Source organism: Thalassophryne amazonica, chromosome 2, assembly GCF_902500255.1.
Source record: "Thalassophryne amazonica chromosome 2, fThaAma1.1, whole genome shotgun sequence".
In the NCBI taxonomy this organism is placed as follows: Eukaryota; Metazoa; Chordata; class Actinopteri; order Batrachoidiformes; family Batrachoididae; genus Thalassophryne; species Thalassophryne amazonica.
This window is the reverse complement of record NC_047104.1, coordinates 90,119,127-90,134,632: the sequence shown is the minus strand read 5'-3', so window position 1 is coordinate 90,134,632 and position 15,506 is coordinate 90,119,127. Positions and strand designations below refer to the sequence as shown.

At 40.6% G+C, this 15,506-nt stretch overlaps 1 protein-coding gene across 1 annotated transcript in view; it reads right to left on the bottom strand.

Annotated features, from left to right (window-relative positions):
• Positions 1-10,419, bottom strand: part of LOC117526855 (chromodomain Y-like protein 2) — a 162,223-nt gene extending 151,804 nt beyond the window's left edge. Inside the window, exon 1 of the mRNA XM_034188934.1 lies at positions 10,078-10,419. Within this exon, the coding sequence (XP_034044825.1) occupies positions 10,078-10,101 (24 nt within the window). The 5' untranslated portion in view covers positions 10,102-10,419. The remainder of the gene's footprint in view (positions 1-10,077) is intronic.
• Between the last annotated feature and the right edge of the window lie 5,087 nt (positions 10,420-15,506).

Sequence of the window (15,506 nt, the reverse complement as noted above, 5' to 3'; positions counted from 1 at the left end):
TCGCACTGCGCATGTGCAAACACTGGTGCGGAATTGGAGAGAGCATAAACAGTGATCATCTCTTTGGGAGAGCAGCTTCTGTTTCTTTTTCCTCCCTTTCTTCAACTCATGTAAAGTCTTGTATTGTTTGTTTGTTTTTTTTGTTAAAACTGATGTCTCCCATTGAGAGTTTTTGTAAAAATAAGAAATGCAAATAAAGTTTGAAAAAAAAGCTTCTGTTTACATTTTGCTTCTGGAAACATGAGTCTGACGTGTGGTTTTAGAACGTACAATGTGAGCAGTCAGATCGCATCAGAGCATCGGGCCGTATAGTGTGAGAACATAAATTGTGCGCTCTGAACTTTTACACCGTGTGGTTTTGTCGTACAGTTTGAGCTGGAGCCGAGTACAATAATTGAAAATATCGTACAGTGTCTGCCCAGCTTTAGGGCAAATACTGCCATGAACACTACTGGCTAGTAGATGGCAGGAGAGGCTGTGAAAACTTGTCAAAACAAAATTCCAGATAATCTGTGTCTGCTACATTTAAGATGCTTGGAATTTAATAAACGCAAACTGAATTTCAGACATCTTATATTACTCTGGAACAAAGATGACAGACAGTGTTTGACATAAGCAGGACTCTAAACAGCAAACAGGAATCGATTGCAATGATTCCAGTTGAAAATAATGCAGAAGCAACCTGAGCTTCTTCTGGCATTTTTACATGAAACAAACAATAACATCTATAAATCCAGAGAATATATTCACGAGAGTTTTAGGCACAATATACAAAGAGTTTAATGCTGTTGTCCGTGTGGAGCCTGATCAGAGCGCCTCAAATGCATTTGTTCTGTCGTGAATGTACTGACATTACCCATAATGCACTGCTGGGCACAGCATGTCCACACTAAAACTTTCAAAATTAGTGCATTACTTTAAAACTAAAATATATATCTGATATTTTCACTTTATAAAACTTCAGACGTGACATTAATTTAAGTAACTTGTCCGAAATTAGTTTGGTTAAAATTTTAACAATAACTTAAAACTGTATGCCTCTGGATGACTTGGGTGATATTGCCAGCATATCAGTATGGGGTCAAAAGAAATGAGCTTTTTTCTTTTCTGTGACAAGTTCTCCTTTGCCTGCAGAGGATAGAGTGGTTTCTTTTAGAACCAGCTCTCCTTTGTTTACGGAGGATAGAACTGCGCATCTACTACAAAACATTCAACAGGTAGGTACTCAACAAAATTACTGGACCAAAACTTATCGGAAGATAATTAGCCCGATAATGGTTTTCAAAGTTATCTGAAAAGCTAATCTGACAGTGAAAACATTATCTGTGCCCACCACTGGGTATTGATAAGATTTTATCGATATCAATTCCACTTATTGATCCGATTCTTTATTGATTCCCTTATCAATACCTCCTGTGATTTTTTCTATGTACTAAAAGCAGGCTTTACAGGTTTTCTATGTCAACAACATTTTATTGAGTCTTAAAGTAAATAAATATGACATTGGTCACTGGATCCTTGATCTCTGGACATAAATAAAAATTAATAAAAATCTGTACATGGTGGAACCTACATCTCTGGACATAAATAGAAATAATAAAATATTCTGTTCAGGTATTAATGAGACAAATTTAACTCCAAAGAACTGAGCTGTGGTCTTGCAGTCGGCTGCGCTGCAAGTCAAGATCAATGTAATTCCTAAAGAATGGAGGACGTCTAATTTTAGAGGGAAAAAAAAAAAAACCAGTTTTGGTCTGTTGTAGTTTCCTGTCAGTATTACAATGTTTGGAAAGAGGTGTCATTTGATTTAAAGTGGTGATTCGCTTTGAAGTTATTAATTCCGACCGAAATCTATCTTTCCAACATGTGGAACCGCGCAGTTAATCCCACAAAACAGATTATATTATTATTATTATTATGATGATCATTATTATTACCACCTTTACCTGAGGGACAGTAACTTCAGTTTACAAACCAATGAAGTGGGTGCAGCTCACGCTAGAGAACCACCGCGTGCACTGCCACACGAAAAGTTAATGAGGAACAAATAAAAACTCTGGTGTGCAACGAAGGTACGATTCTCATTTCTTTCCCGCAACAAGACAAGAGTCCCAGCGAGTGACTTTAACCAGCACAAAGATGACTCACGATTGACATCTTTAAATGGCTTGGGGGGGGTGTTAATGAAGAAATTGCTGACCTGCTGCTTCTGAAAAGCAGTGAAGCAGAGAAGCTTCGCCGCTTCAAGCAGCGAAGGAGTGCTGCGTACAGAAATGATCTTTTTCCCGATATACACCCTCAAAAACAACAGCCGCTCTGGCATAATGTGAACTGAAGAACCGATAGGGAATTGTTATGCAAAAAGGCTATTGATGTCAGTGGATCAAATAATTTCTTAGCGATTCTTAACAGGAACCACTTTCAATACCTATATCTAGTAAAGACATAGTACTTACATTTTGCACCATTATTTTTTCTTAGATCTGACTGAAACGGAGGTGACTTCAGATTAAATTTAAAAATAATTTGCACCCTCTGCTGAATAAAAGTTAAAGTCTGGACTTTAAAAATTGATATTGTGAGTATCAATCATTTTTCCAATCCCAAAAGTTCACAACCTCACAGAAATGATTTTGGAGGAATGTAGTCAAAGGAGGCACTTCTTTCTTTCTTGGTCTCTCCCAGCGTATATGTGGTTTTGAAGTTATGTGGAGCTTAAACTGACCTTGTCTGTCAGAGTCTTTCATTTCCAAATCCTAGGTCTGGTGGCCACAAAGGTCACCACTGCTTGTATTATAGCCTTACATAAAAATGAGAACTAAGTATTGCTATTATTTGGTAGTATCATTATTACTATAAGACATCAATGTATCTAAAGAAAAAAAAAGATAAATACAGTATATTCAGATGACTGTAAGTTATCTATGATATGAAAAGCTTGTGTTCACCTGATACTGGAAGCCATATTTACAATATTTTATTTTGACAGGAGACAAACTTCATCAGAATGTGACATCTGTCCAAAAAACATAACTGCTTATGTTCTCCAATGCCATATACCAACACAGGGCAGAGTAGCTACATAAACTCTGTGAGTGGTAAATGGTAAATGGACTGCATTTATATAGCACTTTTCCATCTGCATCAGACGCTCAAAGCGCTTTACAATTATGCCTCACATTCACCCCGATGTCAGGGTGCTGCCATACAAGGCGCTCACTACACACCGGGAGCAATAGGGGATTAAAGGCCTTGCCCAAGGGCCCTTAGTGATTTTCCAGTCAGGCGGGGATTTGAACCCATGATCTTCTGGACTCAAGCCCAACACCTTAACCACTAGACCATCACCTCCAAAGGACAACTTTGGATGCTGTAGCTCCTCTGAAAAAGAGAACCTTAAATCAGAAGTGCCTGACTCCGTGGTATAACTCACAAACTCGCAGCTTAAAGCAGATAACCCGTAAGTTGGAGAGGAAATGGCGTCTCACTAATTTAGAAGATCTTCACTTAGCCTGGAAAAAGAGTCTGTTGCTCTATAATAAGCCCTCCGTAAAGCTAGGACATCTTACTATTCATCACTAATTGAAGAAAATAAGAACAACCCCAGGTTTCTTTTCAGCGCTGGAGCCAGGCTGACAGAGTCAGAGCTCTATTGAACTGAGTATTCCTTTAACTTTAACTAGTAATGACTTGATTACTTCCTTTGCAAATAAAATTTTAACTATTAGAGAAAAAATTATTCATAACCATCCCAAAGACATATCTTTATGTTCGACTGCTTTCAGTAATGCTGGTATTTGGTTAGACTCTTTCTCTCCGATTGTTCTGTCTGAGTTACTTTCATTAGTCACTTTCTCCAAACCATCAACATGTCTATTAGACCCCATTCCTACCAGGCTGCTCAAGGAAGCCCTACTGTAAATTAATGCTTCGATCTTAAATATGATCAATCTATCTTTATTAGTTGGCTATGTACCACAGGCTTTTAAGGTGGCAGTAATTAAACCATTACTTAAAAAGCCATCACTTGACCCAGCTACCTTAGCTAAATATAAGCCAATCTCCAACATTCCTTTTCTCTCAAAAATTCTTGAAAGGGTAGTTGTAAAACAGCTAACTGATCATCTGCAGAGGAATGGTCTATTTGAAGAGTTTCAGTCAGGGTTTAGAATTCATCATAGTACAGAAACAGCATTAGTGAAGGTTACAAATGATCTTCTTATGGCCTCAGACAGTGGACTCATCTCTGTACTTGTTCTGTTAGACCTTAGTGCTGCTTTTGATACTGTTGACCATAAAATTTTATTACAGAGATTAGAGCATGCTATAGGTATTAAAGGCACTGCGCTGCAGTGGTTTGAATCATATTTATCTAATAGATTACAATTTGTTCATGTAAATGGAGAATCTTCTTCACAGACTAAGGTTAATTATGGAGTTCCACAAGGTTCTGTGCTAGGACCAATTTTATTCACTTTATACATGCTTCCCTTAGGCAGTATTATTAGACAACATTGCTTAAATTTCCATTGTTACGCAGATGATACCCAGCTTTATCTATCCATGAAGCCAGAGGATACACACCAATTAGCTAAACTGCAGGATTGTCTTACAGACAAAGACATGGATGACCTCTAATTTCCTGCTCTTAAACTCAGATAAAACTGAAGTTATTGTACTTGGCCCCACAAATCTATGTCATTCAATGCGCATATTAAACAATATGTAGGACTGCTTTTTGCATTTGCGCAATATCTCTAAAATTAGAAAGGTCTTGTCTCAGAGTGATGCTGAAAAACTAATTCATGCATTTATTTCCTCTAGGCTGGACTACTGTAATTCATTATTATCAGGTTGTCCTAAAAGTTCCCTGAAAAGCCTTCAGTTAATTCAAAATGCTGCAGCTAGAGTACTGACAGGGACTAGAAGGAGAGAGCATATTTCACCCATATTGGCCTCTCTTCATTGGCTTCCTGTTAATTCTAGAATAGAATTTAAAATTCTTCTTCTTACTTATAAGGTTTTGAATAATCAGGTCCCATCTTATCTTAGGGACCTCATAGTACCATATCACCCCAATAGAGCGCTTCGCTCTCAGACTGCAGGCTTACTTGTAGTTCCTAGGGTTTTTAAGAGTAGAATGGGAGGCAAAGCCTTCAGCTTTCAGGCTCCTCTCCTCTGGAACCAGCTCCCAATTCAGATCAGGGAGACAGACACCCTCTCTACTTTTAAGATTAGGCTTAAAACTTTCCTTTTTGCTAAAGCTTATAGTTAGGGCTGGATCAGGTGACCCTGAACCATCCGTTAGTTATGCTGCTATAGACTTAGACTGCCGGGGGGTTCCCATGATGCACTGAGTGTTTCTTTCTCTTTTTGCTCTGTATGCACCACTCTGCATTTAATCATTAGTGATTGATCTCTACTCCCCTCCACAGCATGTCTTTTTCCTGATTCTCTCCCTCAGCCCCAACCAGTCCCAGCAGAAGACTGCCCCTCCCTGAGCCTGGTTCTGCTGGAGGTTTCTTCCTGTTAAAAGGGAGTTTTTCCTTCCCACTGTCGCCAAGTGCTTGGTCACAGGGGGTCGTTTTGACCGTTGGGGTTTTTCCGTAATTATTGTATGGCTTTGCCTTACAATATAAAGTGCCTTGGGGCAACTGTTTGTTGTGATTTGGCGCTATATAAATAAAATTGATTTGATTTGATGTTAACCAAATATGCTTTGACTACATGACGTGACAAGCAGAACAGATTTCACATCTTTTATTTCCTCCGACTTACAGCTACAAGCTCGTGTTCCTGACTTAGTGATTTCGTAGTGTTGTGGTTGCTGATGTAGACTCTGAATCAGATGTTGTGGGTTCAGTTCTTAGTATATTGTTTTGCTGATTGTTTCAATGTAGACACACCTCCCTTTTCACATTAGTGACAAATGTACCCTTTAAAAAAAAATCAATTTATGAACATAGGTACATAGGTAATAACCAAGTTATATAAGATTAATCCCAGGTTAAGGATTAGGTTAAAGATAACCGTCCCTACCATCAGTCACCCTATTTTTATGTTCGGGGATCGAAGAGGTCGGTTCATTACATTGTTAAATGATATGTTTAACAAGCTAGCTGAGATGGTCATTGTGATGTTCTATGTAAACAATTCTGGTAAGCTGTTCTTCAGAAATTGCTGACTTTTTGGCGGCCTTTGGTGGTCATGTGATGCTCTGAGGGGATGATGCAAGGGGATGATGCAAGGGGATGACCTGACGCTGAGAGGAAATGACACAACGCTATGACGAAATGGTGGAACGCTGAGGAAATGACACAAAACTATGACAAAATGGTGCAGTACTGAGGAAATGACACCACACAGAGGTGAAATAACACCACATAGAGGAAAAGGCACAATCCTTTGACAAAATGACGCAACATTGTGAGGAAATGATGCAACGCTATGAGGAAATGACACGACGGTGAGAAGAAATGCCTCAAGGATGAGAGGAAATAACAACACTCGGAGGAAATGACGCAACACTATGACGAAATGGCGCAATGCTGGGGAAAATAACCTGATGCTGAGAGGAAATAACCCGACGCTGAGAGGACATGACAACGCTATGACAAAATGATGCTACATTGTGAGGAAATGATGCAACGCTATGAGGAAATGACCCGACGCTGAGAAGAAATGCCTGGAGGATGAGAGGAAATAACACAACACTCAGAGGAAATGATGCAACACTATCAATCAATCAATCAACTTTTTTCTTATATAGCGCCAAATCACAACAAACAGTTGTCCCAAGGCGCTCCATATTGTAAGGCAAGGCCATACAATAATTATGAAAAACCCCAACGGTCAAAACGACCCCCTATGAGCAAGCACTTGGCCACAGTGGGAAGGAAAAACTCCCTTTTAACAGGAAGAAACCTCCAGCAGAACCAGGCTCAGGGAGGGGCAGTCTTCTGCTGAGACTGGTTGGGGCTGAGGGAAAGAACCAGGAAAAAGACATGCCGAGAAGGGGGGCAGAGATCGATCACTAATGATTAAATGCAGAGTGATGCATACGGAGCAAAAAGAGAAAGAAACAGTGCATCATGGGAACCCCCCCACAGTCTACGTCTAAAGCAACATAACCAAGGGATGGTCCAGGGTCACCCGATCCAGCCCTAACTATAAGCTTTAGCGAAAAGGAAAGTTTTAAGCCTAATCTTAAAAGTACAGAGGGTATCTGTCTCCCTGATCTGAATTGGGAGCTGGTTCCACAGGAGAGGAGCCTGAAAGCTGAAGGCTCTGCCTCCCATTCTACTCTTACAAACCCTAGGAACCACAAGTAAGCCCGCAGTCTGAGAGCGAAGCGCTCTAATGGGGTAATATGGTACTACGAGGTCCCTAAGATAAGATGGGACCTGATTATTCAAAACCTTATAAGTAAGAAGAAGAATTTTAAATTCTATTCTAGAATTAACAGGAAGCCAATGAAGAGAGGCCAACACGGGTGAGATATGCTCTCTCCTGCTAGTCCCCGTCAGTACTCTAGCTGCAGCATTCTGAACCAACTGAAGGCTTTTCAGGGAACTTTTAGGACAACCTGATAATAATGAATTACAATAGTCCAGCCTAGAGGAAATAAATGCATGAATTAGTTTTTCAGCATCACTCTGAGACAAGACCTTTCTGATTTTAGAGATATTGCGTAAATGCAAAAAGGCAGTCCTACATATTTGTTTAATATGCGCTTTGAATGACATATCCTGATCAAAAATGACTCCAAGATTTCTCACAGTATTACTAGAGATCAGGGAAATGCCATCCAGAGTAACAATCTGGTTAGACACCATGCTTCTAAGATTTGTGGGGCCAAGTACAATAACTTCAGTTTTATCTGAGTTTAAAAGCAGGAAATTAGAGGTCATCCATGTCTTTATGTCTGTAAGACAATCCTGCAGTTTAGCTAATTGGTGTGTATCCTCTGGCTTCATGGATAGATAAAGCTGGGTATCATCTGCGTAACAATGAAAATTTAAGCAATACCGTCTAATAATACTGCCTAAGGGAAGCATGTATAAAGTGAATAAAATTGGTCCTAGCACAGAACCTTGTGGAACTCCATAATTAACTTTAGTCTGTGAAGAAGATTCCCCATTTACATGAACAAACTGTAATCTATTAGACAAATATGATTCAAACCACCGCAGCGCAGTGCCTTTAATACCTATGACATGCTCTAATCTCTGTAATAAAATTTTATGGTCAACAGTATCAAAAGCAGCACTGAGGTCCAACAGAACAAGCACAGAGATAAGTCCACTGTCCGAAGCCATAAGAAGATCATTTGTAACCTTCACTAATGCTGTTTCTGTACTATGATGAATTCTAAAACCTGACTGAAACTCTTCAAATAGACCATTCCTCTGCAGGTGATCAGTTAGCTGTTTTACAACTACCCTCTCAAGAATCTTTGAGAGAAAAGGAAGGTTGGAGATTGGCCTATAATTAGCTAAGATAGCTGGGTCAAGTGATGGCTTTTTAAGTAATGGTTTAATTACTGCCACCTTAAAGGCCTGTGGTACATAACCAACTAACAAAGATAGATTGATCATATTTAAGATTGAAGCATTAAATAATGGTAGGACTTCCTTGAGCAGCCTGGCAGGAATGGGGTCTAATAAACATGTTGATGGTTTGGATTAAGTAACTAATGAAATTAACTCAGACAGAACAATCGGAGAGAAAGAGTCTAACCAAATACCGGCATCACTGAAAGCAGCCAAAGATAACGATACATCTTTGGGATGGTTATGAGTAATTTTTTCTCTAATAGTCAAAATTTTGTTAGCAAAGAAAGTCATGAAGTGACTATGACGAAATGGCGCAATGCTGAGAAAATGACCTGATGCTGAGAGGAAATAACCCCACGCAGAGAGGAAATAACCCCACGCAGAGAGGAAATAACCCCACGCAGAGAGGAAATAACACAATGCTATGACAAAATGATGCTACATTGTGGGGAAATGACCCGACACTGAGAAGAAATGCCTTGAGGATGAGAGAGGAAATAACACAACACTCAGAGGAAATGACACAACACTATGGCAAAAAGGCACAATGCCGAGGAAATGATCTGATGCTGAGAGGAAATGACACAATGCTATGACAAAATGAAGCTGAGAGGAAATGATGCAATGCCCTGAGCAAAAAAACTATGAGAAAATATTTTCTGAGTATTCCCATCCATAGTCCATGTGGGTGTGTCCAGTAGAGCACAGATTGGCTCAGTGGGTGTGTTTCAGTGCAATCAGGAGTTTAGATATGGACTTGTGTCACAGACATCTAAAACAAGCTGTTTCACAACTACTTTTTGCTTTTGGGTATAGGTTCTGACATGCCCAGGCACAAAATTTACTAAACTTTGAGGATGTTTTAAACACAATCCCAGCCACATTTTACCATAGAAACACACAAACGGTGTGACCCCCTTTAAAATCCACCCACACCTGTGACCAGGACAGCACCATGTCACCAGAAAGACCAGTGACAGGCTGGTTCACACGGCTCTTCTAGCAAATAGATGGTGAAACATCTCATCAGTGAAAACAGGAACGTTGTTCACACACACACACACACACACACACACACATTTGGATAACTTTTCAACCCAAACATCAGAGTTCTGAGTGAGTAAAACGCACTTTAAAATCAGCCAGAGTAGTTTGGCTGGCAGAGATGCCGGGAGCTGGGTCGAGCACGTCCGCGCACCTTGAGAACCATCACTCCGTCACAGTCACCGTGTCCGTCCGCTCCGAGCCGCCGCTGTCACTTTACTTTCAACTCGGCCACACGCTGAGGACTTCAGCTCCTACATTACACCTCTTCGCGTCTGTCACGAAGAATTGCGCAAAAGTGAAGGCGACGCAAAGTGAAAGCGTGTCTACGTGGGGTTAGTTTCGCCTCTTACAGGCTTTTAGGACGCCGCTCTTCTTCTTCTTCTTTTAAACATACGCGACGCCCTCCCGTTTACTTCCTAATTCCATTATCCGTCTATAAGACAGAGAAGTGAGGGTGGACATGTCCACAGCCTACCTCGTAGAGGTCTCCCGAAGCCATTCTGGGTGCGGACTCCGGCGGCGCGGCGCTCTTGCCAGCCTCGGCGGCTGTTTTTGGACTCCGTGTCGGTGCTTCGATGGACGGGAATTAGCGAGCAGCCTTGTTACTCTGAGCAATCCGCAGATCAGCAGACAGTGTCAATCGAGCCCGGCGCTGTGCGATGGATCGCTCCACACTTAAAACAAACAACCATCGGGGCGGTGCTGTTTACTCAGACCCGAGTGGAGGACTGAAAATGAGTCCGGCACGCAGTGATGGTGTCCGTGTGCCCTGTTCCTCCGAGCTTTGCTTTCACACACACACACACACACACACACACACACACACACACACACACACACACACACACACACACACACACACACACACACACACACACACACACACACACACACAGCAGACACCAGCTGAGACAGATCTCTGTCTGTGACCCGGGTGTACCTGTGCAGATCACGCCGTCCAAAAAGAACACACAAGCCTTATGTTGAGTCAACACACAGTAAGGTGGACCACTATAATAATGACCAAGTCCAAGCTGACTAACAACTAGCATCTTTATGTAGTTTGACTGACTCTATGTGTGCATAATCATAAAAGTTTCATTGGGTGATCATGAGCTGTTTTACAATGTATAGCAATAACAACTGGAAAGCCAGGGCGACATCTGAATACTTACTACAATATATAGGAGGCAAAAAGCAGAACGCACAGTCTGTAGAGTGTCCATATACTCAGGAGGCATTTAGTAGTAGTCAGTAGAGGTGGGCGATACCGGGAATTTTGGTATTGATCCGATACCAAGTAAATACAGGCCCAGTATCGCCGATATCGATACTGATACTAATACTTTTCATATTTAAGCTTCATAGATCCAAAAGATCCAAAAGGCCTAGGATAGAATTTCGCCAAACATTGTACGTGACAACAAAATATTTTATTATCATAATTAACATTTTTGTTTAAAAAATATCACTCAACACAACTTAAAACAAAATCTCCTGAGGTAGAGGGCTGACAAACCACCATACAAGGGTGCGCTGCTCCGTGTTGTGTGACACAGTGTAGCACTGCTCTTACAGACAGAGTAGACTTTGATGAATCCACGTGCACAGCAGTAAGTGTGTGCGGGAGAGAAAAAACCTTGCGTATCGATCTTTTTACTCGAGGATTGTTCAATAACAATACCAGCGTTGGTATCGATATTATCGACATTAGGATCGATCCGCCCACCTCTAGATCACACCGTCCAAAAAGAACAACACACAAGCCTAATGTTGAGTCAACACACAGTAAGGTGGACCACTATAATAATGACCAAGTCCAAGCTGAATAACAACTAGCATCTTGGCAATAACAAATGATGAATGCAAAAGAGTAATTGCTGGAAAGCCAGGGTGACATCTGAATACTTACTATATAGGAGGCAAAAAGCAGAATGCACAGTCTGTAGAGTGTCCAAATACTCAGGAGGCATTTAGTTATCATTTATTATTTATTATTATATTAGTTAAGGCATTTATTATCGATATTAGGATCAATCCGCCCACCTCTAGTAGTCAAACAGTACAGTCTTCCAGGGTGCCATCATCCCCTGCATGCTCAGAGTTGGTTCCAGATCCAGTACTAATCAGCAGAACCAGAATGATAACACAATTGACAGAATGATTGACAGAACAGCACCTTACTATGCCTCCTACTCCCAAGATATTGATAACCAATCTCAAGATAATGTAATAAAATGTTATTATACAAAGCAGAAAGTCCCCTCGTCACATTCAAAGAACAACCAGAGTTATTCAGACACTTATTCGGCAATATATATACAGTTGTGCTCAAAAGTTTACATACCCTGGCGGAATTTTTTTTTTTTTTTTTTTGGCCATTTTTCAGAGAATATGAATGATAACACAAAAACCTTTTTTTCACTCAGATAGGTTTACAGGTTTACTCTTTTTGAATCATAATGACAGCACAAACTACCCAAATGACCCTGATCAAAAGTTTACATACTCCTTTTCTTAAAACCGTGTGTTTCCCCCTTTAACATCACTGACAACTTGGAGTTTTTTGTGGTTGTTTTGGACAAGGCTCTCTGATGGTAAAGCTGCCACTGAATATGTCTTTGACTTAATTTACATCAGTTACAAAGAAATACAAACAGTATGGCACTTTACGGTAAATCTGCATGGAGTAGACAGTTGTCAAAAACTGAGTGACTGTGCAAGAAGGAGAAGAGTGAGGAAAGCCACCAAGACACCCAGACAACCCAGGAGAAGTTATAGGCTTTTGTGGCTGTGATTGCAGAAATTGTGCACAGTGCAAGCTTTGCATTTTGCATCACTACTCTTAGCTTCATAGTGGAGTAGAGCAGAGAAGGATTTTCTTTCACCAAAACAGATCAAATCCAGGCTTGCATTTCAGATGTACCTTCTGGCAGTTTGTAGCTAAACTTTCAGGTCTTCTTTATAAGAAAATCCTCCTCTGTACCACTTCATCATGAAGATGGATAACTGGTGATACAAAATGCAAAGCTTGCACTGTGCATAATTTCTCCAATCACAGCCACGTAAGCCTATAACTTCTTCTGGGTTGTCTGGGTGTCTTGGTGGCTTTCCTCACTCTTCTTCTTCTTGCACAGTCACTCAGTTTTTGAGAACTGTCTACTCCATGCAGATTTACCATAGAGTGCCATATTGTTTGTATTTTTTGTAATTGATTTAAAGTCTGAAACATATTCAGTGGCAACTTTACCATCAGAGAGCCTCGTCCACAATGACCACAAAAGACTCCAAGCTGTCATTGATGTTAAAGGGGCCATACATGTTATTAAGAACAGAGGTATGTAAACTTTTGATCAGGGTCATTTGGGTAGTTTGTGTTGCCATTATGATTTAAAAACAGTAAACCTGGTTGTTTGACAATAAATGGCTTCACCCAACCACTAACCGTGAGTGAAAAAAAGCTTTTGTGTTATTAATACGAGGTCTATTAGATAATAAACCAACCCTTTTATTTTTTTTTAACTATATGGATTTGAATGACATGCGATTACACCAATCATGCTTGAGCCCTCGTGCGCATGCGTGAGTTTTTTCACGCGTGTCGGTGACGTCATTTCCCTGTGGGCAGGCCTTGAGTGAGATGTGGTCCCGCCCTCTCGGCTGAATTCCTTTGTTTCACATGCTGCTCGAGACGACGCGCGTTGCTTTATCAAAATTTTTTCTGGACCTGTGAGGAATATCCGAGTGGACACTATTCGAGAAATTAAGCTGGTTTTCGGTGAAAAGTTTAACAGCTGATGAGAGATTATGGGGTGTTTCTGTCGGTGTAAGGACTTCCCACGGAGCGGGACGTCACACAGCGCTTCCAGGCGCCGTCATCGGCCTGTTTCGACCTGAAAACATCCTAATTTAAGGCTTAATTCACCCAGGACATCGTGAGAGAACAGAGAAGATTCAGAAGAGGCCGGCGTGAGGAATTTATGCGGACATTCCACTGTTTAAGGACATTTTTCAATGAAAGATGTGCGCGCAAATTCGCCAAGTCGTTTCTGTGACGACTCGGCGAATCTGTGTGCGCCGCGACAGGAAAAACACCTCCGTGTTGAAAACCATTTGTAAAATTCAGGCGGCTTTTGATGGCTTTCAACAAGTGAGTAACTGAGAAATTGTTTAACAGCTTGGGCATGTTCCAACTTGCCCGTTAAGGTTTCCAACACGGAGGTGTTTTTCCTGTCGCGACCCCCCGCGGTCGGGTCCAGCCGGACATGCGACTCTGCCCGCACGTTCTTTCATTATAAAATGTCCGTTAACAATGGAATGTCCGAATAAACTCCTCATGCCGACTTCTTCTGAAAGTTCTCTGTTCTCTGACGACTTACTGGGTCAACAGAGTCTGAAATGTGAAAGTTTTCAACTTGAAACGCCGAGACGCTGCCGCCTCGAAGCGCAGATCGCCGTCAGGCGCCGTGGGCCGTCCTTACGGCGACACTACCAGACCAAAATCTCTCATCAGCCGTTAAAATTTTTACCGAAAACCAGCTGAATTTATCGAATGGTGTCCACTCAGTTTTGCCTTACAGTTTTGAAAAAATTTTGATCATACAAAGCAGCAGTCTCTGAGCCATTCCTAAACAATGAAAAAATCAACGAGAGGGTGGGCGACTTCTCACTCAAAGACTGCCCACAGGCAAATGACGTAACCGACAGGCGTGAAAAAAACTCTCGCATGCCCACGAGGGTTCAAGCATGTCTGATGTAATCACACGTGATTCAAATCCATATGGTTTTTGAAAAAAATAAAAATAATAAGGTCGGATACTTTTCTAATAGACCTCGTATTCTCTGAAAAATGGCAAAAAAAAAAAAAAAAGAAGATTCCGCCAGGATATGTAAACTTTTGAGCTCAACTGTATATATATTTGGTATGAATGACATCCAGTGGATCCACAGAGATTCATAATTTTTGTTTACTTTTTTTTTTTTTTTGTTCAGAATGGCATTCATTTCATCCAAAGACATGAATAATATAGGTTTTGGGCAAAAAATATGGCAGTACCATTGAAAATCAGATTGAAATTGCAAATATCTGTCTGGATTTCTGTCCAGTCCAGACACTTATTTGGCCAAAAATATTTTTTGTTCATTTTTTGGTCAGAATGGTATTCATTTGGTCCAGTGACATGAGTAATATAGATTTTGACTGAAAAAATTGGGTTACACTCGAAAAGCAGGCTGAAATTGTGAATGTCTGAATTTCCGTCCAGTGCAGTCCAGACACTTATTTGGACAAAAAAAAAAGTTTATTTTTTTTGGTCAGAATGGTAATCATTTGATGCAATGACATGAGTAATATAGGTTTTGGGCAAAATATGCCACTCTCACCTAAAAATAAACCCCACCAAAAAATAAAATTTTGGCAGAATAAGTGTCTGGACTGAACTGTACAGAAATTTAGACAGGTATTCACAATGTCAGTCAGATTTCCTATATTACACATCTCTGTGGATCCATTGGATGTCATTCATATTTTTTTTTTTTTTGCCAAATAAGTGTCTGAAGAAGTAACTAGTAACTGGTAACCAACTTCACTCTGGTAAAAAACAAACTTATCTCTTTACTGTACCAATTAGCAGTAATCGCCGGAATAGCAGGTCGCAGAGTAGAAAATTTACCCACACTGCACAAGCATCCTTTCTGCCATTCCATCGCTGTTCTATCAAGAGTTTGGGGCTTCTAATGCTGTCATATAGCTTTATATAGTACTTAAGTAACTTGATTATTTTAATGGTGAGACCTGATCATCTCATCAATACTTGTTTTGGGTGTAATATAAGCAAAATGACCCATTTCGCCAATTACCAGTTGTTCTGGTTTCATCCGCCTTTAGTTCTGGCAGCTAGTAGC